Genomic DNA, 27,634 nt, shown 5'->3' on the forward strand with positions numbered 1-27,634 from the left:
CTCTTTCCGGGGCATTCCACCTTCTCTAAAATGGTAAAGCCAAATTTCTTAAAATCCTTGCACACCAAAGAATGCTTGTAAAGCGCATCACAAGAGCTGGCTTTACCAAATGCATACACGTACTGTTAGATTCTTGTCCGCAAAGGTCCAATTGTCTTTCCTACATAATATGCTGGACATAATAGAAGGCTATATATACAACACCCTTAGTATTGCAGTCAAATCTGCCCTTGACTGTAATCAATCTAGGAAAACCTTCCACAGAAAAACTACTCCTTCAAAAATAAATCTACAGTGTTTGCAGGTTCCGCACTACTTCATGCCCCAACCTTTGGTAGAAACATTGTCATAACTCCTACCTGTTTCTAGGATGGCTTTGAAATTTTTGTTATTTTTAAAAACAAATCTAGGTTGTTGCCCCAACCAGATGGTTAGCCTGAGACATCAAAAAACAGTACTCCAGTGGGCTCTGATGGAACTTTTTAAAGAATGGATGTCTTTGCTGTATTGCGGGACCAACACCTGTGAAGGATTATCTTGACTTTTATCATTGTATTTATTCTGACCCATCGTGGATCCAGGTTGTCATATAATGGAGCCATATCGAGAATTTCTATGCTCTATCACAAAACTACCACTATCATCCAACATGCCCTGTGGGTAGCCTCTGCTTTTAAACACTTCACAAAGTTTGATAACTTCAACTTGGAAGTTGGTGTCATCAGAAACCAATCTACTAAGCCTGATCAGCTGACCTTTCAGCAAATTCTTTTTCTGCCATGCAGGGTGTTGACTATCGAAATGCAAATATGCATTCGAAAAAGTATTTTTCCTGAAAATGTTGAACTTGTATCTTTGTTCCTCAAAATGTTTGTACAATTTGATGTGGAGAAAATCAATAGAATATGTGTTCCATTGGTGGGTAAATTCTAAGAAGTTAGTGGAGAGGTTTAAAAAGTCCATAAAAGATTTCAACTCCTCTGAACTGCCCTTCCATAAAATAAATACATCATCCAGGTACCTGAGAGAAACTCCAATCATTGGAGAAAAAGGTGAACTTAAAACCATGGAGGTCTCAAAGAACCACAATACCATGTTGGCAAATATGGGAGTTGAAGCTGCCCCATGGCCACGCCTCTGTGCTGCTTGTAATATTCACCTTCATAGTATACAAAGTTGTTAGTTAGCACAAACTCCATACACTGGAGGATCAATATAATTTCAGTGTCACTCAAATCTGTGCCCCAGACCATAGCTTGATGAAATCAGTCCAACCCCTCCTTGTGGGGATGACAGAAAATAAAACTTTGATGTCTACTGTACAATAAATTGATCCTTCAAGTGTATGGAGCTTGTGCCAAATCCCCTAATTGCCATAATATGATAATGACCCTAGCTCTTGTATCATGCCTAATGGATTATGAATCTTAAAGCTTTATGAATCACATTTAGGTATGACAACAGTACAATGCAGGAAGGCAACAGCTATGCCATAAGAATCTTATGTTACTAAATAGCTCTGCCCTGCAATGTTGTGTTACCCTTCAGTTCAACACTGTGATTAGGAGTGTCTTTAACACCAGGAAACACTGTACACCACTGTGTGTCATGTGCTCCTCTGCATCTTACTTAAAAAAATCCCTTCGTAGTCTACGTAGTGTGAATTGACTAAGTCAAAACATAGCATGAAAAAGACATATTTGCAACTGTGAATTATCTTTATGAATCTGAGGCAAAACCTTTTTATTTTATAAGGTTATATAGGGTTGTCCTTTTCTTTTACTGACAGCTGGCATTTAAACTAGTGCAAGGAGTTGGACCCTCCACCATTATTAAAGCTACCTTCAATAGTCTCCTGCATCTTTTACTTATTTAATTTAAAGTATGTCTGTAATTCCTAGTAACACTAATAAAATGTTTTATCATAAACTCATTCATATTTAATCACTCAGTTGCTATATAATATTTGACTAGTGCGGGGATTAGACTACAACTCTGTAAACTGGTTTTGATAACTTCACAAAATAGCTTGTAGGAAGTACAATAACACTAAAGAAAAAATGCTTGTTGGTAAACAGAGTACAGAAGGCAGCTTATTTATCACAAACAGCAATATTATGGCATTATGGATCTATCAAGGTGGTAACCAGATGGAAATATCTGGGTATGGTGCTAGACTGTAGTCTAGTTTCAAAAAAGTATGTTACTGACCATCATTTAGAAACTTGCAATACTCTAAAGTCTCAATAGGCAGCTCACATCTGAAATATGCTGTACATACCTCTCAGCTGCACAGATTTTGCAGAATGTCCAGATTTGTGCCTCATATTTTTGGCCTGTTCCTCATAAAAATATATATATATTTTTTGACAAATCACTGGGATGATCTAATGACTAAAGTCACTAAATAATGACATGCATTTGAGTTTCAGACTTCATATCCTTCAGAAAACGCATTCTAACATAAATCCCATTATTCTAGCAAATTGTAAGTTTATAAGAGCAATATTTAAAATGTGCCCCTATTTTTGGGCCTCTTTCACCACATTATGTCAGGCTTTGTCCAGATTTCTAGCATTAAGAAGCTGAGAGGTATGATGCTGTACTCTTGTAGAAGCACTAGTACTATTACCAAAGCTCCTGCATGGCTTCATGAAGCAGTACTGCCAAAGCTCCTGCATGGCTCCATGCAGTACTGCCAAAGCTCCTGCATGGCTCCATGCAGTACTGCCAAAGCTCCTGCATGGTTTCATGCAGTAATACTGCCAAAGTTCCTGCATGGCTTCATGCAGCAGCACTGCCAAAGTTCCTGCTTGGTTCCATGCAATAGTACTGCCAAATCTCCTGCAAAACTTCATGAGTAGTACCACCAAAGCTCCTGCAGGGCTCCACATAGTAGTACTGTTAAAGCTCCTGCATGGTTCCATGCAGTAGTACTGCCAAAGCTCCTGGCTGGCTCCATGCAGTAGTACTGCCAAAGCTCCTGGCTGGCTCCATGCAGTAGTACTTCCAAAGCTCCTGGCTGGCTCCATGCAGTAGTACTGCCAAAGCTCCTGCTTGGCTCCATGCAGTAGCACTGTCAAAGCTCCCACACGGCTCCACACAACAGTACTACCAAAGCACCCACAGGGCTCCATGCAGCAGTACTGGCAAAGCTCCCACATGGCTCCATGCAGTAGTACTGCCAAAGGTCCTGCATGGTTCCATGCAGTAGTACTGCCAAAGCTCCTGCATGGTTCCATGCAGTAGTACTGCCAAAGCTCCTGCATGGTTCCATGCAGTACTGCTGCCAACGCTTCCACCTGGCTCCATGCAGTAGTACTGCCAAAGCTCCTGTATGGCTCCATGCAGTAGTACTGCCAAAGCTCCCACAAATCTCCATGCAGTAGTACAGCCAAAGCTCCTGCATGGTTCCATGCAGTACTGCTGCTAAAGCTCCCACAGGGCTACATGCAGTAGTACTGCCAAAGTTCCCACATGGCTCCATACAGCAGTACTGGCAAAGCTCCCACATGGCTCCATGCAGTAGTAATGCCAAAGCTCCCACAAAGCTCCATGCAGTAGTACTGCCAAAGCTCCTGTATGGTTCCATGCTGTACTTCTGCCAAAGCTCCCACGGGGCTACATGCAGTAGTATTGCCAAAGCTCCCACCTGGCTTCATGTAGTAGTACTACCAAGTTCCTGCTTGGCTACATGCCGTAGTACTGTCAAAGCTCCCACCTGGATCCATGCAGTAGTACTGCCAAAGCTCCCACATGGCTTCATGCAGTAGTACTGTAAAAGCTCTCACATGGCTCCATGCAGTAGTACTGCCAAAGCTCCTGCATGGTTCCATGCTGTACTGCCGCCAAAGCTTCCACAGGGCTACATGCAGTAGTACTGCCAAAACACTCACTGGCTTCATGCAGTAGTACTGCCAAAGCTCCTACATGGTTCCATGCTGTACTGCTGTCAAAGCTCCCACATGGGTCCATGCAGTAGTATTGTCAAAGCTCCCACATGGCTCCATGCAGTAGTACTGTCAAAGCTCCCACATGGCTCCATGCAGTAATACTGTCAATGCTCCCACATAGCTCCGTGCAGTAGTACTGCCAAAGCTCCTGCATGGTTCCATGCTGTACTGCTGTCAAAGCTCCCACATGGGTCCATGCAGTAGTACTGTCAAAGCTCCCACATGGCTCCATGCAGTAGTACTGTCAAAGCTCCCACATGGCTCCATGCAGTAGTACTGTCAAAGCTCCCACATGGCTCCATGCAGTAGTACTGTCAAAGCTCCCACATGGCTCCATGCAGTAGTATTGTCAAAGCTCCCACATGGCCCCATGCAGTAGTACTGCCAAAGATCCCACAGGGCTACATGCAGTAGTACTGTCAAAGCTCCTGATTGGCTTCATGACATAGTACTGTCAAAGCTCCCACCTGGCTCCATGCAGTAGTACTGCCAAAGATCCCACAGGGCTACATGCAGTGCAGTAGTACTGCCAAAGATCCCACAGGGCTACATACAGTAGTACTGCCAAAACTCCCACTGGCTTCATGCAGTAGTACTGCCAAAGCTCTTGCATGGCTCCATGCAGTAGTACTGGCAAAGCTCCCACAGGGCTACATGCAGTAATACTGTCAAAGCTCCCACATGGCTCCATGCAGTAGTACTGTCAAAGCTCCCACATGGCTCCATGCAGTAGTACTGTCAAAGCTCCCAGATGGCTCCATGCTGTAGTACTGCCAAAGATCCCACATGGCTCCATGCAGTAGTACTGCCAAAGATCCCACATGGCTCCATGCAGTAGTACTGCTAAAGCTCCTGCTTGGCTCCATGCAGTAGTACTGCCAAAGCTCCCAGATGGCTCCATGCAGTAGTACTGCCAAAGCTCCCAGATGGCTCCATGCAGTAGTACTGTCAAAGCTCCCAGATGGCTCCATGCAGTAGTACTGTCAAAGCTCCCAGATGGCTCCATGCAGTAGTACTGCCAAAGATTCCACATGGCTCCATGCAGTAGTACTGCTAAAGCTCCTGCTTGGCTCCATGCCGTAGTACTGTCAAAGCTCCCACCTGGCTCAATGCAGTAGTACTGCCAAAGCTCCTGCATGGCTCCAAAGTGTTTGGTGAAGTAAATGTACAATAAGCTGGGAACTACTTACAATGGAATACTGTGCTTTGCAGCTGAGTTCAAGTATCAGACCTGCTCTTGTTTAATATAGAATAGTATGGATTTGTCAAGGGGAGAGCTTGCCTTCTGAATCGTTATCATCAGTATTACACACAACAGGATAACTGAGAAACAAAAAGCATTAAATGCAATTCATATGTAATTCAAGGGGTAAAACACTGGCTAATCAACAGGATTCAGTAATCTGAAGTGAAACGTTCCCTGTCTATTCCATTGGGGTTTACCGGTAATGTCCTTCCGGGTATCTGTATTGGGTTACCTGAGAGTATGAAAGTGACAACTAAAGGCATCAAACTCTGGGCTACATGATGAAACTCATTACCAGCTCTTAGGCTTAATCATTTGCTCTAAAGTAGTTTCAACGTCAAATAATTTTTTGTATCTCATGGTTAATCAGTGCTTGCAGTAACCAAACATACCTGAGTGACCGCAGTGTTTGTCCCATCGGTGGCCTCCACTGTCATGTTATATATAGATCTTGCTTCAGCATCCAGTGGCTTTGCAATGACAATTGTGCCAGCAGCTTTCTCAACATCAAATGAGCTATCATAGTTTCCAGCTGGTAGTATTATGGGAAAACAGAGAATAAAAGAACACAAACAAATAAATTTAATACCAGAACTTTTGTCACTTCAGTATTTGCAAGTAACTAACTTTTAAACAAGAAAAAATTCCAAATGTAGTGTTTTAACAGAATATTTTACCTTCAAAACTGAAACTTGCATAAAAAAAAAAATTACGTCTAAACGTACATAAAAAGATAACAAAAGTATTTCAGACCAGTTTGAATTTACAGGCAGAGCCCTGTATTGCTTTTTTAAAAAGAAGCAATGATAGATAAATGTTTGACCTTGTCATCATTTATAAACCTTAAAAGATGGTTTTGTCAGGCAGTAGGTCTTTTATGTCACTGCTTATATGAACTAAGGCAGCGAAAAATGTCAAAACACCGGGTCCAAGAATAGAAATGACATTGGTTTAATGAATAAAACATGTCAAACAGTTTTATGTCTTCAAATGCAGACTGTGTGGAGAAATAAACTGCATCTTAGTAAACATAAAATGTTAATGTGCAAACCAACCATTTAAGAAAAGACTTCAGTCCTGCTTCAAACCTACCTACCTAATGGGATATTTCAAGACCCTCCCCTAAACACTTTTCTTTCAGCTTTTAACATCCTATGAAAAGCAATTACGCTTTCTACAGATTTATATAATCTGAAAGTTAAAGCTATCTGTATGGCCCATAGGGCTGCTCCTGTGTCAGTGGAAAAGCTGTAAGGGTGGAGACAGTTAACTTTAATCATTAAAATAAATCTACAAGGATTTCTTGTCACTATGTATTTTGTAATATGTAAATCTGCATCACTGAATGAAATTAAAAAATGGTCCTCCTCCCAGTTTTTTGCCATGACTTTTGAAGGCTAGAATTCTGATTTTTTGTGCTCAGAAGTTATAAGATCTGTTAACGGCACATGACACAGAGGGTCAAGTCTGTCAGCTATAGTTCCTGTAGTACAGTATTTGTTTCCATCAGCCCTCATTTGACTAATGTTTGACTTTGAGCAAGTCATTTACCCAGAAAGTGCTTGGGGTCAACTGAGAATTTGGGCAAGGCTCCTCAATGGTCCTATGGACTGCAAGCCTAGTAACTATGAACTGAGCTCTCTATTAAATCGTTTCAATTAACATGATGCAAGTAGCACAAAAGTGTACATCTTTCCCACAGGAGTAAACAAAAACTTTCACTTCTCAGTTTTTAATTTTTTTCCCATCTTCAGGAACTCTTTTTACATGACTTGTTTTAAGTCTGGAGACAATGCACAAAGAAACAAAATGCATTTTACCACCGCCTCAAAGTGGAACACAATAACAAAGACAATTTTCTCACATAGGCAGACCTATTTGTTACTTATTACTTTACCCCTGTGAGATGTACAGCAGTGATGCCCATTTTGCCTTATTTTACGCATGTCCTAATAGCATTCATCGGCTTTCTGTGATGCTGCTTAGATTTCACCTTGCAATTCACCAAATTATCTCAAGCTGCTAGGTTAAGATTACTTTTACAATATAGGAAATAAGATCTACATTTCCAAGGGACAGCTGCAGGGAATCTGAGCATAGCCAAGTGATTCAAAAAGTAGTATAAAAATTGTGTAGTGTATCAAAGGGATTGGGCCAGATTACAAATACACAATCTTGCACTCACACATAAATAGAGAAAGCCTTTTACTGCTGCATATTTAGAATCAGAAGTATGAAAGAAAAATATTTTGTCTCATTTGGGATTCAAACCCAAGACCTCCATCTTTCCTTGTTGCATCACTGCTGCTGGACAAACAAGAGCATTTGGAAAGACACATGCTAAGTTTTCCTTTAAAATATATTTGCCTTTCAAGTGAGACACTCCTAACATGGTGTTTGAGGTCAAATCACATACATACATACCACATATGCAGACAAAGCAATATAGTTATAATTAGAAGTATGAAAGGAAAACAGTAGCTCTCATTTGGGGTTCATACCGAAGGCTCTCAGCATCCCTTGGTGGTGCCACTGGCAGTGGACTAACAAGAACCACTGGACAGATAGGTCCTGAGTTTTCCCTTAAGAGCTTCTTCTCTGAAGTTTTGATTTTGAAACCCAATGAGAGCTAATATTTTCCTTTCTAACTCTGATTCTACATATATGCCTAAGACTTTTTTTTTCTGTACTTCCTAGTGTGTGTATGTGTGTGTGTGTGTGTGTGTGTGTGTGTGTATGTGTGTGTGTTTGTAATTTGACCTTAATCACCATGCTAGGGGGTTTCCTATCTAAAGGAAAAAGGGTTTCAAGGGAAAACTCTTCACCTATATGTTCGCAGGCTATTGTTAATCCAGTGACAGTGACACCAGCACAGAATGCTGAAGGTCCTGGGTTTGAATCCCAGCTAAGAATGAATATTTTTCTTTCATAGTTCTGATTCAAAGGGACTGGGCAAACCTTCCACTTCTTTAGCTACAAAGGTGGGGTCCGAATGGAGAGGTAAGTCAGCAAGCAAAGGGGAGTAGTATTGCTGAAACTGAATTCATCCTCAAGTATTGGTGAGTATCTTCACGGAGTGGACCCTGTTTTTCACAAAAACTCACCAAATCTCACCAAGACAACACTGATATATAGACTGCATTTTATATAGCATATATCATAGACAGAAGTAGGTCAAAAATTAAAAAAGATAGCTGGGTGCATAAGACGCAGGATAGAAAAGTACCCAATCCTGTTAGACACACTGGTGCCAGGATTGGAAAAATGACAGTGTATAATCCTCAAAGTACGGACACATTCTTACAATGGGGCCAGGCCAGGCCCAGGGGGAGGATGCCCCCCTTGTTGTAGAAGGAAGTAGTAGTCCACAAAAACTGACTGGCCAAAGAAAAGCCATAAAGACAATAGAGTGGACTACTGAGGATAAGAAAGAAATTCCATATTGTTACTGTTATGCAAAAGCCCAGAATTTCCAGACACAAGATATATACAAAGATTAAAAGAGAAATTAGAGGAAAGAGAAATACTTCCACAAGAAAAATTGTCAGAAGCTTCAAATAAAAATGTGTGTTCATTAATACAGAAGATTTGTGAAAAACATTATATACACTAAGAAAATTTGATCTGTTTGGAAAAAGAAGAATCTGAGGAAGTGCAAAAATATAAACAACAAAACCTAGAGGTTTTTGAAAAGTATGAAAAAGAAATACAGACATGGGAAAGAAAGAGGAATTTGATATGGTGCAATATTAATAGAAAGTTGAAAACCAAATTAATCAATACAAAAAAGGCAGCCCCAGAGATATTTGAAGAGAAATGCAGGCAAAGGCATCCAGATGTGGAAATTTCACAATAAAAATATCACAAAGTTGGAATGTAGAAAAGAAGATAAAAAAGTAGAAGTTAAAAAAAATAGAAGTTGAAGTTATGGAATGCTAGCGAAGTGAAGGATTTGGTGTAGAAGATCTAACATAGATTACATCACAGCATGATGGAACAAATCCCCCAAAGTAAGGAGAAACAGGAAGATCAGGAGACATGTGAAGAAGAAATATGGACATGGGAAAGAAAAAGAGATTTAATATGGTGTAATATTTATGTAAAGGAGAAAGAAAAACTAACCAATACAAAAAGAATAGCACCAGAGGTATTTGAAGAGAAATACAGGCAAAGGAATCGAGACATGGAACATTTTACAATACAAAAATAAGGAGACAAAGAGGAAAAGTAGAAAAGGAGATTAGTAATGGGGCAGTTAAAGAAATATAAACTGAGGTTATGAAGTGTCTGCAAAGTGAAGGATTCAGTGTAGAAAATCTAACTCAGAAAGCACCACAGCAGGATAGAGCAATGGATATCCAAATTAAGGAGAAACCAGTGGAATGGGAAGCAACTGGTCAGTTGCCATATGAAGATAATTTGAAGCCTTCCACAGGAAACCAGTATAAAAGTTCACTTGAAGCTGGACAGCAAGTGAAAGATCAGGAAACTGTGGCAACTCTGACGCAGTCAATGTTGAGGACTGATATCCAGTGAGTTCCCGTATGACAGAGCAACAGATGACACAAGATGAAATTGAAGAGAATGTGCCAGAGGAAAATGTTATAGAACTTTCTATAGAATGCCCACTGGAAACGGAAATCAAAAAATGTGTCCTCAGTTTAGAAGAAAATGAGCTAAGAGAAGAGTTGATTGATTTATTAGAGATAGATAGACATATTAAAATCAATGAAAAAAAGAGGCTGCAGAAGGTCAATAAAACCCCAAAAGTCAGATGTTTGATAAAACAAATGAACATGGTAATTAGGACTGTCCATGCGCTATAACAGAAGTAAACAGGATATATTACTGTGCAGCTAAATTAATAACAGATAAAATTCTACCACAAGAACAAAGGGTAGTAAGGGAATGGGAGAAATCGAATACCATCATGGAAGTATCAAATAGAGAAAACTATAAAGCAATTAAAACAAGAAGTGTCACTATTAGAAGAGTATAGAAGAGGGAACAGATCAACAAAAATACTGAGAAAGACGTGATAAAAGCAATGTGCAGTATTATAACAGATCAAGATCTATCATGCACTATCGCAAATAATAAACTAAAAATATCTGCACAGGCAGAACAACTTAGAAGATACATAGATAAATATAAAGGAAAAGTACAAAATAAGCAATTTATTGATGATCCAAAAAAGTTTTACAGAGAATTTGGAAACAAGGTAAAAGGAATTGAAAGACCACCAAAAAAGAAGAAATAGATACATTTTTGGAGAAGTATTTATGAAGATCCTGTGAAACATAACAAAGATGCTAAATGGATAGAAGAAGTAAAAGAAAGAATAAGAAGTTTGAAGGTACAGGTTAAGAAATGGGATGAAGTAATATAGCCAGCGAGATTGAAACAAAGTTAAGAAAAGCCTCCAATTGGAAAACCCTAAGCCCAGATGTAGTACCTAACTTCTGGTTAAAAGTATTAACATCTTTGCACGAAGATTTAGCCATTAGTAAGAACGGTCTACATGTGCACCATGAACAGACACCAACCTAGCTAACAACATGAAAACAATGCTCCTACTTAAGAGTGAACCTGCAAACTAACCTAAAAATTACTGACCAATAACTTGCCTTCCGATGACATATGATCTATACACTGGAAGTGATGCTGACAGAGTTTACAGTCATTTAAAAGAAAACTCAATTATGGCAATAGAACAAAAGGGCAATAAAAGAAAGTCATATGGAACAAAGGATCATTTGTTGTTAAATAAAGTCATAGTGGAGAACAGTAAAAAGGGGAAGAATCTAAGTATGGCATGGACTGACTACAAAAAAGAATTTGACAGTATCCCACATTCATGGATAAAAGAGTGCTTAAAATGTATAAGATACACCCTACACTGACTGACTACATTACAGTGACCATGCAACAGTGGCAAACCACTTTGTAGTTAAGCCATGATAAAGACCAAATTATTATTCCAGGGATAAAAATCCAAAGGAGGATATTCCAGGGTGACTCTCAGCAACCTGAGACCTACATGTACTGCTGCTTTATGAAATGTGCTGTTTCTTTCGTTATTATTCTGCCGACTGTAACTATTAGTGTAGAAGAGCAAATGCATCGGTCATTCAGTTAGCAGAGTAAGTCCATCAATGACTCACCAGACTGTCAACACCCATTTTCCATTTAACCATTACTAATATGAACTACAATATGAACTGGCACCTCACCTAAGTGTCATGTTTAATCATAGCCTCACCTCAGGTTTCGTGCCCACTGAGTGGCGCACAGCTACAGCTATCCCACTCCACCAGGGGGGATCCACCTTGGATCCCGGAAACTACCATCCCATCAGTCTGACAAGCCTTATCTGCAAGGCCATGGAGCGTATTATCATGGAACTTATAAACAAAGACATTGGCAACCTTCAAACACTGAACCCCACCCAGTTTGGGTTCGTGAAGGGCCGATCTTGTCTCCTGAACTTGATTGACTTCTTCGAATCAGTCTCCAGAGCCATGGACAAGGGTGAGGTGGTCCACACAGCCTGTCTAGACCTTGCCAAGGCCTTTGACACCATCCCCCACTCTAGAATCATAGATAAACTTACTAAGCTGGGCATTAATCCCTATGTCACCCAATGGGTTGCTAACTGGCTTACTGATAGAACCCACACTGTAAAAGTAGCCGACTCCAAATCCAGCTCCAGACAAGTGACAAGTGGAGTACCTCAGGGTTCAGTCCTGGGACCGCTCTTGTTTGGCATCTACTTCTCTGAAGTACAGGCCAGCACTAAGGGACTCTGGATAACAAAGTTTGCAGATGACTGCAAACTGGGAGCCATTATTGAATCCCCAAATGATGTGGATACTCTACAAAAGGGCCTTACAGAAACAGATGCTTGGTGCCAGAGCCATGGGCTCAAGCTCAATGCCAAGAAATGTATAGTTATCCCCTTTGGGAAAAAACATGTATCCGTGAATTACCATATAGGTGGCAGTACACTAAACACCGAAAGTTTGATAAGAGACTTAGGGACACAGGTGGACAGTGGTCTCACCTTCGATAACCACATCGCCACAACAGTCAGAAAATCCTTCTATGTGGCACACCTCATCACTAAGGGCTTTTCATCCAGAAAAAAGGAGGTCATTGTCCCACTGTACTCATCCCTCATTAGACCCATTATAGAATACAATGCCCTGTTTGGTATGTACCTCTCAAGACATCTACAACAACTGGAAAGGCCACAGAAATACCTCACTAAAAGAATCAGAGGCCTAAAGCGGATGCCCTACGCTGACCACCTTGAAAAACTCCAGCTATACTCTGTCGCATATCGTCTACTCAGAGGTGATCTTTGCTTAACATACAAGGCCATGTCAAACCCAGAGCTGTTGGACATGCTACACTTAAAGAAATCCCAATCCCTCAGAGCCACATGCTCCAGGGATCTAAACCTTGTCATCACAATAAACAAAACATGCTGGAGGGATAGGTTGCTGACCCAGAGACTCCCCAGACTCTGGAATAGATTGCCCATACATGTCAAGCAGAGTGCCTCTTTGGTCCTCTTCAAAAGGAACCTTGACGATTGGATGTGAGAAAGGAAATTCACCCCGGGGATCACGTCAGTCGCCCTGCTAGACAGGGGTCCAGGGAAGTAAATAGTGTGGGAAGAAATAGCCAGGGAATTGTTATGGCTAGGCTTGTATAGGCCCTAGGGTTGATAGCCTAGTACCAACCTATGAACCCATAAACATCCTAAGTCCCTTTATGTCTGATCACTAACTTTTGCACTGCTTTTAAAAAGCAATGGTTTGCATCAAATACCTTAACTTTACATGCAATCAGAGAACCAGTTAGTCCCCTTTTACCTAGCTATTTGCTATAATTACTTAGGAATGTCCTGATTTATTCAACCATTGACTCACTCTACATAAGAGGTGGCTACCAGCTAACAATACATTTAAGTGCCACTTTATATCAAAATAATTAATGACTTTAATGATATTTAGTGCCAAATTATATCTAAATAATTAATGATTTTAATGATATTTATTTATTTGATAACTGCCTAAGTGGGCTGATCCAAGGAACCTTTTTGGCCACAACTGACAAACAAGACCCAAAATCACAAACAAAATTAGGCTTAATACATACATAAACATGGTTTCAGTATATTAACCCAATGCAAGTTTAAATGCCTCAGCACACTTGTTTATGAAGTATGGATATTATGTCAGAGTGACACTACCACTGCAAAGTGAGTTAAGCTCCTGCAAGCAAGGATTGTACAACCACACAATATCCTAACCACATTATGCACGATGAGGCAGAATTTTGCCTCTCTCTCCCTCCTCTCTGACCCCAGGCTCACAGAACCTTTAACGGTTTTTGCTATTTAAGTAGTAGTAGCTCATATTTCATTCACAATCACTATAAATCCAAGCAATTGTTTGCTCTGCTTTTGTTAGCACTTTTACATGAAACCAGATGCACAAAAGGACACACGTACATCCACAATCTGTAATTTAATACTGCATTTCATAGCAAATGCATGTTCAACTATGTTAAATTCTGTCATTTCCTTTTTTGTTTAGTAAACATGGTCTGAATAGCAAATCTAAGCAATGGTTCATATTAATTTCAACATCCTATTAGTATCTGATCACTAAGCCATACCACACTAAACAACCCCTGTGCAATTAACCCTGAGTTGTAGCTCCTTCGTATTTTATCACTGTCGTACACTGCTTACAATTGACTCTTGTAATTTAATAGCTGTCTCACTGACATAAATCACTTTCAACAAGTTCTGTTGAAAGAGGGCTCCTCATGGTATCTTCAATAGCTTGGTGGTATTGTGATCATCGTATTCTACAGATTCTGACAGCCCCATTTTGTCGCACTAAAGATGCACATTTTCATTAATCTATAATCATTAAATCCCGCTGCTTTCAACTGCCACTTCACAGGCTAATCACTGACTCATCTTACCTACGATGACAACTGTTTCAGAGCTAACCAATAAGATGCATTGTTTACAACATCCTCTACGTCTCGTCTCTGATTTGCACTGCCTTACAACAGCCTTGTTACATGCCATCACTGATTCACACTGCCCTGCCCTCAACAACGTCTCAGCATCTAATCAGCAATTTAAATGGTTTTCAGTAGGAGTTGCATATCAAATCAATAAGCCAAACTCCCTTTGGTTTATAAGCAACAATGATGGCACAGTGGATAGTACTGTCACATCACAGCAAGAAGTTTTCTGGTTTGACTCTTGATTGGGGTGCCTCTTGTGCACAGTCTGCATTTCCTCCCTGTGTTCTCATTGGGTTCCTCTGGGGCTCCGGTTTCCTACCACATTCTAAAGACATGAAGCAGGTGGATTGGACACTCTAAACTGGCCATAGGTGTGTGTGTGTGTGTGTGTAGTGTGGAAGAAGTACTGTGGCGGGACTAGCCACTTGGTGGTGTAAAACTTGGATGTAGAGGATTGTCAGTGGTGAAGTGATACCCCAACCTTATGTGCAAAAATGGGAAAAGGGGTTGTGGATTGATGGATGATTTATACTTTTCTTTTTTCAAGGGTAAATATCAGGGGCTCAAATATCTTCAAAATATTTTTCTCACCTATATATCACAGAATGACATTGAAATAAACTTCTCAGATTAAACAATCACTTACTTTCAGGATAATTAGACAAGTCAGGCTAGTTACTGACATCTCAAATTTTCCCCTGTTTACTGTACCCCTCCTACAAGAGATTCAATATGCATTCATGCAAGACATCTACTGAAGGTACTCTCTAAATGACATTGGAACTTAAGCATGCATTCAGCCTTCACAAATTGCAGTATAACACCAATGTATGCCAGTTTCTTCATCTTTTTATTTTAGTGATCCCTGTGGGCTATTAGCTTCCCTCTGAAAATTCACTCAGTAATTTTATCTGTTCTATTTGGGCTGTTCAGCAGATGGCAATGGTGAGAGCCAGCACATGGCTTCATCAATGCAGGTCTGAGGATTTTTGAACCCCTAATTCCCCTTCCCCAGTGGCCCTAGCCACCACACTGTTATACCAAAGCCTGCAATTCCATGCAGTGACATATGAATGCTTCTATGCATGAATGAAATTTCTGCTCCAGTACAATGTGTTGCTTGGCAGACTGCACATCTCAGGACAATCTGTTGTTTGGCAGACTGCACATCTCAGGACAATCTGTTGTTTGGCAGACTGCACATCTCAGGACAATGTGTTGCTTGGCAGACTGCACATCTCAGGACAATGTGTTGCTTGGCAGACTGCACATCTCAGGACAATGTGTTGCTTGGCAGACTGCACATCTCAGGACAATGTGTTGCTTAGACTGCACATCTCAGGACAATGTGTTGCTTGGCAGGCTGCACAACTCAGGACAATGTGTTGCTTGGCAGACTGCACATCTCAGGACAATGTGTTGCTTGGCAGACTGCACATCTCAGGACAATGTGTTGCTTGGCAGACTGCACATCTCAGGACAATGTGCTGCTTGACAGACTGCACATCTCAGGACAATGTGTTGCTTGGCAGACTGCACATCTCAGGACAATGTGTTGCTTGGCAGACTGCACATCTCAGCACAATCTGTTGCTTGGCAGACAACACATCTCAGGACAATGTGTTGCATGGCAGGCTGCACATCTCAGGACAATGTGTTGCTTGGCAGGCTGCACGTCTCAGGACAACGTGTTGCTTGGCAGGCTGCACATCTCAGGACAATGTGTTGCTTGGCAGACTGCACATCTCAGGACAATCTGTTGCGTGGCAGACTGCACATCTCAGGACAATGTGTTGCTTAGCAGGCTGCACATCTCAGGACAATGTGTTGCTTGGCAGGCTGCACATCTCAGGACAATGTGTTGCTTGGCAGGCTGCACATCTCAGGACAATGTGTTGCTTGGCAGGCTGCACATCTCAGGACAAAGCGTTGCTTGGCAGGCTGCACATCTCAGGACAACGTGTTGCTTGGCAGACTGTACATCTCAGGACAACTTGTTGCTTGGCAGACTGCACATCTCATGACAGTGTGTTGCTTGGCAGGCTGCACATCTCAGGACAATGTGTTGCTTGGCAGGCTGCACATCTCAGGACAATGTGTTGCTTGGCAGGCTGCACATCTCAGGACAACGTGTTGCTTGGCAGACTGCACATCTCAGGACAACGTGTTGCTTGGCAGACTGCATGTCTCAGGACAATGTGTTGCTTGGCAGGCTGCACATCTCAGGACAATGTGTTGCTTGGCAGGCTGCACATCTCAGAACAATGTGTTGCTTGGCAGGCTGCACATCTCAGGACAATGTGTTGCTTGGCAGGCTGTACATCTCAGGACAATCTGTTGCGTGGCAGGCTGCACATCTCAGGACAATCTGTTGCGTGGCAGGCTGCACATCTCAGGACAATCTGTTGCGTGGCAGGCTGCACATCTCAGGACAATCTGTTGCATGGCAGACTGCACATCTCACACCATGCACTTCATGCTTCTGTATCCAGTCTCCACTGTCAGTAGTTCAGTAGACAATATCACCCTTCCCATTAGAATGGTTGAACTGGTGGTGCACACTCACCCCCACACCTCCTGTCTGATTACCACATTGCCCATGTCAGTAGCTGTTCTTGAGTCATCCAAGACAGTCAGGGCTTCATCCATATGTGGCACATAACTGGATTCATGTCTCCATTTAACTTCATCATCCTCATGTAAGCAGCAAGATGTTAAGTTGATACTCATCCCCATCTCCTGGGCCAGAACTGCAACAACTGAGGCCCACCCCTGAACCAAAGTAACTGGTGCCAAAAATGGGCACCTACACCTTCACCAGTGTTGATATCTGCAATAGGTCAACAGTGTCTGTGTTTAACTGCTACCTATAAATTCCTTTGACAGTGACCTACTGTATCATACCCTCAAATCCCTTTACATTTGATGAGTGACTCACAATGACTGCATCAGATTCCATGTTTGTCATCAGTTGCATATTTTTCCTTGAATAACCTCTTAATAACTTACCAAAAACAACCAAAGCACTTGGAAAAAGCCCACAACTCCTCTTAGTGTAGTTAAAATATTTATTTATCACTCCACACACTTGTTTTTGGTTTCATTTTTATTGTCAGAGCACTGTAGCCCTGTTCATTTGTGATTTGCTCTTAATAACTTACCACATGTGCACACTGCCTTTAGGCTTCTTATCTGCATTCACTGGTTTTCATGAACTTCAACAGCCTTTTAATATCTGCTCATTGACTTGTATAGCCATCAACTTTCTCTGAACATCTAGTCACTGGCTCGTGCCACCTTCAAAACACCCTTTACATGTTTTTACATGTAATCGTAGATGAAGGTTAGCAACTTTTTATTTATTTATTTAACTGGATATATGTCCATTTTCAGTAGAGGCCTGAGGAGAAAAGCTCAGAGAAAGGAACAGTTTATACAAAATGCAAATAGATAACTATACATTCAAAAACAATTAGATAACTATACATTCAAAAACAATTAGATAACTATACATTCAACAACAGATAGCTATACATTCAACAACAATTAGATAACCATACATTCAACAACAATTAGATAACTATACATTCAAAAACAATTAGATAACTATACATTCAACAACAATTAGATAACTATACATTCAAAAACAATTAGATAACTATACATTCAAAAACAATTAGATAACTATACATTCATGTACACTTGATCACTGACTCAGAATGACTTCAACTGTTTCTTCTTATCTGATCATTTACTCACATCAGGATGTCAAAATCTTTAGATGTCTAAGTGGGACAGTTCTGCAGGACAAAGGATTTTAATGTTATTGTATTATCTTAATTAATATGTAACAATTTTAGAGATTTCTGTCTCAAGTCAGAGTAAGTTTCACTATTATTATTATCATTATGGTTTTCTGGAGGAAAGTCTGAAAAAAGATGGTCAGGACATTTATAATACTTTTAAGTTTTTCACTGAACTCAGCTGACCAAATCACCGCTGTCCTCTTTTTTTTTACATTTTGTAAGCATTTGTTTACAGATTGTGGTAGACATATGTAGGAAAGAAAGAGGTAGGATTCACTGCAAACCAATAAATGACACCTTCATGTGATCTGACAGGAGAGATTAGGATGACTTAATTTTATCAGCTGTGCTCTCACAGTGCATTATAGTCTAAAGGTAGCGTTCCAATAAAACAAGATCATGGTAGGATGTCTGTCCCATGACAGCATTCAGGGTGAGAAAAAAAATAAAATTAGTATTGTGTTGCTGGCATGTTTGGATTGTGTACATATGCATGACAAAATAAGTAAAATACATATATTTTTTCTCAGTTTCTACCCCTTAATGGTCCTTTAAATATTACCATTGACTTATAGTGTCTTCATATCTGCCATCAGCACCCCCTTTATATCAAATAACTAGTTCACAATTACCATAGCAACAATTTTATGTCTATGCCTCCAACAACCTTCTTATATTAAGCTACTGTTACACCCTTCTTTCAATATCTTCTTAACAGCTGACCAGTTTCTCTCAGTGCTTTCAAAAGCCTCATTATAAATGGCCAGACTAACTCTGCCTCCACTGGTCCTTTCACGTCTTAATGTTTTCAGAAGAGACTTATCTCAAGCCACTGACTTGTGCTGCCTTCAATAATCCCTATAAATGTAATCACCTCACTCAAACTCTGTTCCGCACACTCGATCACTGACTCAGAATGACTTCAACTGTTTCTTCTTATCTGATCATTTACTCACGTCAAATTCAGCAGTACAGCTATCTGCAATTATTGGTTTACACTGCTTTCTTTAACAAGCACTTTACAAGAACTAACCATCAGCTTCTATAAATCACTACATGCGTTTGGTTTATAATGTATTTTTATAAATACATATTCATAACAGCAAATATAAAGACATGTTTACTTTGTAATATACCTGTATACCAGACACACAATACTGCTACTGCCACATTCTGCCCTTTTCAATGACTGCTTTATTTCCCTTAAATTGAAATCCAATATCTGTACATAGTAATCCACATGCCAGTTCTGACAGTATCAGAGAATATAAAAAAGGTAATAAGAAGTGAACTGAGGCATTGCTATTCACTTACAGGTGTTTAAGGTACTCAATTTCTGACAATATGTAAGAAATAATAACTATTATTAAAAGTTGTAACAATAACCACCATATAGTATAGAATTCATTGCTTTAGTTCTTCAAAAATTTCCTTTTCTACTGTTTGCCAATTTTCATACCAGCAATGTAACCGTCCCAAAAATAAAGAACAAACAATGCAACAAAACTAGATTACTGTATCTACAATATTATAGAGGTATTCTGGCATCTTACTGTGGAAAACCCATAAAAGTATATAAAACCTTCAATATCCCCTTGAATGAAAAAGTTTATAATGCACATTTCCTCCTACTGAATGTACCTTGCTGGAAGCCTGGCTCACTAAACAAAGATTTTACTTGGAAACCATGAATGCACAGAATAGGTGTTCATGGGATTACAGCTATACCTGAATTAGAATGCATAGCCTCATTCCTGCTATGAGACTAGTAGCTGCAGAAATTATAAAACCAAGCCATCTTTAATTAAATATCAATATTACTGCTTAGGCAAAACAGCTTCTGTTGCTGAATTTTGTTTCACTTGATGACAATGACTTCTCACACAGTAAATTATGTAAATCCTTTGCAGGAATTAGCTACTTTATTGAACTGAAACATTTTGGTGCAATTTTCTGCACTGCCTCTCTGTCAAATACAAGATAAATAAATAAAGCCAATAACATCCTCTGTCATACAGTCCTCTAAAACATAAATTATGTTTTAAAATGCATGTAGTCAGTATATACAATTTTTATTCCAATCATATATTAGCGGAAGTTAGTCTCCTTTTTTTCCTGATTTTATTTTCATCTCAGTCAATATATCAAAAACGGTGACCATTGCCCTTCCAGGCTACCTGACACACCTTACTACTAAGCGCCTCCCTGCTTGCCAGGCAAAATAGTAGCTAATAAACATCATAGAGTAGAAGAGGTTGGCCTAGACAGACTAAACATCATAATCTGTTAGCAGTTTCCTTTCATGCAGAGTGTTTAATTAGAAGACATAAATGTTCACATTTAAGTCTCATTACTTGTGTGATGAACCAATGTCCTTGTCATTTACACTTTCCCACCCCACAAAAAAGACACAAAATGTCAAAAAACGGTTTTCTGGAAGACAGACAACTCTCTGACAAGGCTATAAAGAATCAGAAAGATAGTGGACTACAAAAGAGTTCATAAAATGAGACAAAGCTGGCAGTACATGTGAAACAAGGAGAAACTATATCAGATTAAATTTTACTTAAATTGTTATATCATTACAGTTCCTAATGGGTGTCCCATGGGGATGGTGGTGTTAGGTATCTAGTTACATAAGTAGGTTGGCGATGCACACTTCAGGAATGTCATTAATGAACATTACTTAAAGAAAAATTAATCTCCACATCAAATGCAAATGAAGGGCTATCAGCCTCAAACCAGGTTTGTAAATGAACACAGCATCACTTGATATTGGCGTTGTGCTTTCATCCTGGACACTAATATGCTTCCAACCTGGACACTGATGGACAGTATGGTGGAATAGTGCTAAGAACTCTGAGTCACATCAACCAAGTCTGAGGTTCAAGCCTGACTTTCAGTCACTGTTTGTGTGTAGTTTGCATGTTCTCACAATCTCTGGGTGGGTTTTATCGGTGTGTGTGTGTGTGTGTGTGTGTGTGTGTGTGTGTGTGTGTGTGTGTGTGTGTGTAGATCTATCTAGCTATAATTATATACATACATATAGCTCTTAACAATTTCATCTAATGCACATTTGGTGGAATCATAAATTGTTGAATTAAATTCAACAAAATTCATTGAAGACACATTTTGTCAACTTCTAGTTTCATTGAATCACATTTCATAAAAAAAGTGTAGAAGAGTACCACTGGTACACTGCTGGTGTGGTTCATGATCTTGGGATAGGAGGAGTTACAAGTTAATTTAGTCTATTTACACCTTCCAAATGCCCACCATAACTCTGTATCCATATATTTAAGTTTGTCCTCCAGCAGGAATTCATTCTCTGTGGTGTTTTCTCTTTTTGTCTGACCTTAGAGTTAGTATCCTTATGTAAGGGGGTGTGGGAGGTAAAGAGGGACAAAGGTTTAAAAGAGTATTTGCTGTATTTAAATTTTTTATGAAATGTGATTGTATGAAATCTGTAGTTGAAGAAATGTGTGCATTCAATGAATTGTACTTGGCGAGTTGTGATTAAAACGAATGTGAATTCCATGAAAAGAAATACACACGCACGCACACATGTGTCTGTATGTGTCTCTCTCTCACTGTGTGTGTGTATATGTTGGCATATATTTTGCGTCTGTACTTGGTACCGAGATTCAGAAGATGAGTAATTCGTGTCCATGGATTAGCCTACTTCCCTGGCTAATAATGCAAAATAGAATAAACAAATTACAACAAAGCTATTCTGACAGTATAAGAAGGCTCTTCATGCAAACAAAAGCATCCAGCGTGTAAGAATCTCATTTCATTACCCAGCACCAAAACAAAAGAAAAAGTATACTTTTATTGTAATGTAAAATCTTTACAACCTCTGTCCACTTCCTTTAATGGCAGGACTAGGATGCCACAGGCAGTAGTTGCTCATCACCTTTTAAAGTTTTAGGCTCAAAATATTCCTCCTGCAGTTCCTGTAAGGTACCATACCTCTCCTCCTATCTACATGGTGTGACCTTTTTTTCAAAGTATAGCTAAACCATCTATAAGGCAGCCTATAGTCCTCTGGCACATCCCTCCAGATCCCCCATCACAGGAATTTTTTTATAGGTAGGGTGATAGTGAGCAGGTATGTTGAAGTGAATGGACATGGATCACGAAGAACAACCATGATGGTAATTAGGTAACTTTCATGCAGTGCAATGAGTGCAGCAATTATGTTCCAAAAATGGGAACAAGACAAGCATTTTAAGCATATTTAAGCACCATTAAGGTCAAGACTCATGTTACAGATTAACAGTAGATAGTACCAGCAGGCAAAGAGCAGCATTAGAAGGTAAACATTTTAAAATCTGTTAGAATTTCTTTCTGCCACACTTATAAAAAAAAAAAAGAGTGGCAGAACAAAGTGCTTAACAGCTTTTAAAGCTGTTTGCGCTTCAGAGGGAGACTTCATTTCTGCTTGTTGCCTGTTTGACAGTGCTGACTGCTTATTGGCTTTCAACGGGTTTGAAATCTAGTAAAACTTTATATTCCTGAAATTTTTTCTTGTAACTGGTATTCCATAGATCAGATAAAGTTCCATGCACTAAAAGGAATTATGATTGAGTCTCACTGATCATAACCCTTTACAGTTGTTCTGAACATGGATGGTAAGATTCACCTCTTGAGCTTTGCTCTCAAGGTGAATTTCTTGACATCCACATCTGGAACACATAATAAGTTATCTATGGCTGGAGACCTGTCCATAATCCTCTATGTCTTACATGATGTACAACACCTATTTCAGCAGTAGGAGGACAATGTCCATCTTCTCCTCCTTGATGGCATAATTACAGAATGCGACAAAGAATGGTAGCCCTGAAGGATGACTTAGAGATCACACCCAGCTTACTGTTCCTGTGAAGGCATGCAGAAAAGTCCACATCACAGCCATACATATCTCATCAATAGAAGACTTCCTGGAAAAAATGATGCTGTAGCTATCACCTGGACATAATGAGTGTGTGGTGTATTTGGTAGGGTTTTTGTTTGATGTATTTGTAGGATTTGTATACTTCTCACAACAGAAGGTGGTGCAGTCTGAAAGCCACCTTGCTATAAAACATTGGGCACTTTCTGACTTCTGCTACCTATGGTAATGGATATAAACAGCTGATTGTTCTTCTTTACATCTTTAGTTCAGCCAAGGTAAAATGTAGTTGGCAGTAAACATCCAAGTAATGCAGCAAATATTATCTCTATTAGAAAATTACATGAAATATTGTATATTCATCGACTGGTTAAGGTCAATTTCCATAGCTAATTAGGCATGAATTTGGGATTAGTGTGTTAACATACTTGAGCTTAATGAGGTATGATATATGGCAGGTTAGATAAATGAATCTGATTTATGAAACCCCATCCTCCTTTGGTTAGAAACTACTAGAATGGACAGACTATATATTTTGGAGTGCTTCCACTATGGGCCATTGAACACCAAAACTCCAATAATAGAAATCACCAAAACCTGATGGCCAAAGTACAAAATACCACCCCCTCCCCCCATAAAATGTAAGTGGTCTTTGCAGGTGGCAACCCCTCTCTACTTTCCTATGTAAGCGGCAAACATATATACCAAATTCACAGACTCAAAAGGGTATCACTGCTAGTTCAAACTTAGAAATCTCTCCAAATAGCAACGGGCATTATGATCCTCAGCTTTTTTTATTCTCAGACAACTGATGCTTGAGGAATCACACTTTCTCCACCTGTAGGGTAACCATTTTAGAGCATCCAAGGAATATAAAAATTAGTCCATTTACTGAGCGTTTCTTTCTGAAGTACAACAGTGATTTTGATAAATTTAAATGTTTTTATATATGTATGTTAAAACAAATAATTATTTTGGATAATTATGGTATTTTCTTATGAAAAGTGGTTAGACATTTACTGTGAATGCTCAATTTTATGTGTTGCTTGGAATTTGCCATTACTCCTTCATACGATTCCTACTGGTTCATTTAATAGATAAATTGAGTGCCTTTATGAATTCTAAGTTAACCAAGAATGTAAAGTTCCAGATCTATTATGTATTGCAAAATAAAGTGAAGTTTTATTTTTTACTGTGGTCGAGAACGTGTTTATTCTATTAGTGAGTGGCCGTAATTTGGAACCTGGTATATTGTGCTTTGCAGCTAGTATTTATGTTAAGCTTGCTGTAACTAGGTTATTGCTAAGAAAAGTGGTAGCTTGGCTCAGTTCACTTACTAGCCAAATTCAAATAATGAAATAAATAAATCAGTAATGCATTCAACATGAAAGACCACGAGTTACCATATGTTCTTTTTTAATTCAATTTTCTGTATAATTTAATAAGGCAAAACATATGTTATTGTGGTATCACACCATTTCTTCTCATGACTACAGTCACCTGTTCAGAATTCATGCAACACATGAATAATTCTAAGCCTGTTCAATATGCTCTATTCCAGTTCCCTTGCATACCAACCTTCTTTCTCTTCTCTCATCCTTCCTATTTTCAACTCACTTCCATTGTTTCCTTTTCTTTTAGTCTGACATTTATTTGAATTCTTACAACAGAGCTTATTTCTAGGTGCTGCCTCAGTGAAACTCAGATAACATTCAAAATATGATCAGCAAGGCCTACATTTCATTAAATAACACCTTTAAATTAATATGCAGATAAAACAGATAACACATAACTGTGAAGACTACTAAAATATTCAAGACATGACCTGTTGCATTTTATTAAATAACACATTTAAATTAATGTGTTGATAAAACTTGATACAGTCACTGTAAAACCCACTAAAGTCAAATATATAACAGAACAGGTACTACTCATGTCCTTCTGAGGGGAACTCATACAGAGACATGTTCAGACCATCCTAAATTACAGTTCCAGCTTAGTTGTATATTTATCACCCTGTCATTTTACTGAGATTTTCCCTCTCTGTGTATTCCTGCAATCATCCCCTCACATTTTGTGGACATACCTCTCAGCCTCTTAGTGCAAGAAATCTGGACAAAGCCAGAAAGAATGGGGGGAGGAGAAAGGCCCAAAATAAGGACAGAATTTAAATATTGTTCCTATAAACTTGAAGAACGCTGTACTCCTGTGTCTTGACACGCCAGACCACAAAACTAGGTCTCTACAATAACGGAGATAATCCAGTAAAAGCAAAAGTTTATTATGCAAAGAAGTTAAGCGCTTTCACTCGCTGCACTGCGAGCTTCTTCAGAACTCCGTAACAAAGTAACCGTATCATTTAAATAACTTCTTTGGCATGTTTGACATGCCTATATAGGGCATTATTTTCATCCTTAGTCTTGATGCTATACAAATGTGCATATATACGTTTATTGAATTTTCTCTCCATTTTCCCTATATAAAATCCAGAACAGGCTGCACATTTTGCTAAATATATAACCCGTCTGGTATTACAGTTGCCTTGAATAAACCTTATGTGTGTCATATGAACATTTTCCAAAGTAATGTTGCTATCTTCTAAAATTGCATAACATTGCTTACAGCTCCCACACCTAGTAGTGGTTCTGTTGGTCAAATTCTTGCTAATGCCACCTCCTTCAAGATAATTCTTAATATTACGCCCCATTTTATTAACAAAAATTGGCTGAGATCCCTGTATTTTTACTATTTCCTGGCCCTATATAGGCATGTCAAACAATGTGGAAGTAGACATACCTTTAAATTTGCTATTTTAGAAAGTGTTCAAATAGACCCTAGAGGGGGAGACTATAAAGGACTATTGTCCTATAAAGAAATCTGGTGGCAGTTATATACTGATGCTTCTAACTCACCTGGATTGAATGACTATATTACTATTAAGTCAGTTTTACAGAAAATATAAGTATATATATCATTGTTGTATATGTTGTTTTCCACAAATGTGGAAAATAAGATTTCAGGTGAATTTATTGTTTATCTGTTGTTAACATTATTGTATCAGTTTTAAAATTTTATGACACTAAGTAGGAATGCAACTGACATATGCTAGTTATTATCATGTTATTTATTAGTATTGAGTATAAGGTATGATGATTCTTAGCATTCTTGCATTTTTATATATTTTTTAGTGTATGTTGCGTTTACGAGCGCCTTTTTGGCGCCAAAGAAGTTATTTAAATGATACGGTTACTTTGTTATGGAGTTCTGAAGAAGCTCACAATGCAGTGAGTGAAAGCACTTTACTTCTTTGCATAATAAACTTTTGCTTTTACTGGATTATCTCCGTTATTGTAGAGACCTAGTTTTGTGGTCTGGCGTGTCAAGACACAGGAGTACAGCGTTCTTCAATTTTGGTTTTGTTCTGTTGTTTTTTGAACGCTGACATTCACCGGTATTCAGTTCTGTAGTTCCTATAAACTTAGAAAATTGCTAGAATAAAAGGTTTTGCATTATTACATATTTTCTGAAGGATGTAAAGTCTGAAACTCAAATGTATTGTCTTTATTTAGTATTATTTAGTGACTTCAATATTCAATAATTTACCAGAAAAACACAAATTTTATGAGGAACAGACCAAAAATATGAGGTAAAAATCTGGACATTCTGTGAAAATCTGTACAGTTGAGAGATACGCGTCCATGACCACATACTAAGTTTGTAAATTACAGACTTCCATAAGCCATCCCCAAGCATCATTCACTGTTGCATCACTAAGGTGCCTAACCCCACCCCGACTCTATCGCTACATGAATGCACTAGTTGCCCTTACCGTTGAGGGAAGGTTTGCATGCACTACTCCTAATCAGCATGTAGAAGTTGTTTTCTCTCTTTTTGCTCCAAGATCTTCTTTTTACCAAGATGAGCTAGCCGGTTAAATGGGACTGCAAAAATACAGAGACTTTCAGTATTACATCAAATTTGGTGACAACTATGCAGGCCATAACCTTTTCTGTGAAATGAGCAGTTCCAATTCCAACATCTACTCTTGTAACAAAACACCAGAATAACACTAAAATAAGCAATGATTATTGGTGAAATATCTTCAGTCTTCAATACTAACATGCTCGAAACAATGGGAGTTTGAGAGACATCAAGAGAATAACATTATTTAGATAGCAGTGTCACTTGCTTTGTTCTTCAGAAAAATGGGAAAATCTCTAAGATTTTTTTTTTCATTCCCATCCCACTAAAGTACTCTGTCAAAAGCAATTACAGCTGAAGTTAAGCTTCCTAAATAGATTTAATCAGGAAACGTGAACAGATACAAGTAGCATTAGAAACGCATGAGAACCAAGGAATTCCAGACGTTAATGAGAAAAATCTGCATTGAAATGAAGCCAGCTCAGGGACTGTATTCATGATTCAGGAAGAATGTTTTACACTGATAACCAGCAGAAGTAAATGAAACTCCCCAAGACAAAAAGATTATTAATCAGACTAATGAACACTGAAAATTGTATGCTACCCTGAGACACTACCAAATTCTGATAAAGGTCAACTGAACTGGAAACTAGTTTACACTTGTCTACTTCTGTAGCTGTCTCCTAGTATTATTAATTACCTTACATAAAACATTCTGAAGACTGGGACACAGCACAAAATAACTGCAAACCACCTGGGA

At 39.0% G+C, this 27,634-nt stretch overlaps 1 protein-coding gene across 3 annotated transcripts in view; it reads right to left on the reverse strand.

The window, feature by feature from the left end:
* FAT3 (FAT atypical cadherin 3) overlaps positions 1-27,634 on the reverse strand; it is a 2,670,157-nt gene that overhangs the window by 1,082,213 nt on the left and 1,560,310 nt on the right. For all 3 annotated transcript variants that reach the window (XM_044072199.1, XM_044072198.1, XM_044072200.1), the window contains exon 7: positions 5,592-5,731. In XM_044072199.1, coding sequence (XP_043928134.1) covers positions 5,592-5,731 — 140 coding nt within the window. The remainder of the gene's footprint in view (positions 1-5,591; positions 5,732-27,634) is intronic.

Source organism: Protopterus annectens, chromosome 5.part0, assembly GCF_019279795.1.
Source record: "Protopterus annectens isolate FY-2018-M chromosome 5.part0, PAN1.0, whole genome shotgun sequence".
NCBI lineage: Eukaryota > Metazoa > Chordata > Ceratodontiformes > Protopteridae > Protopterus > Protopterus annectens.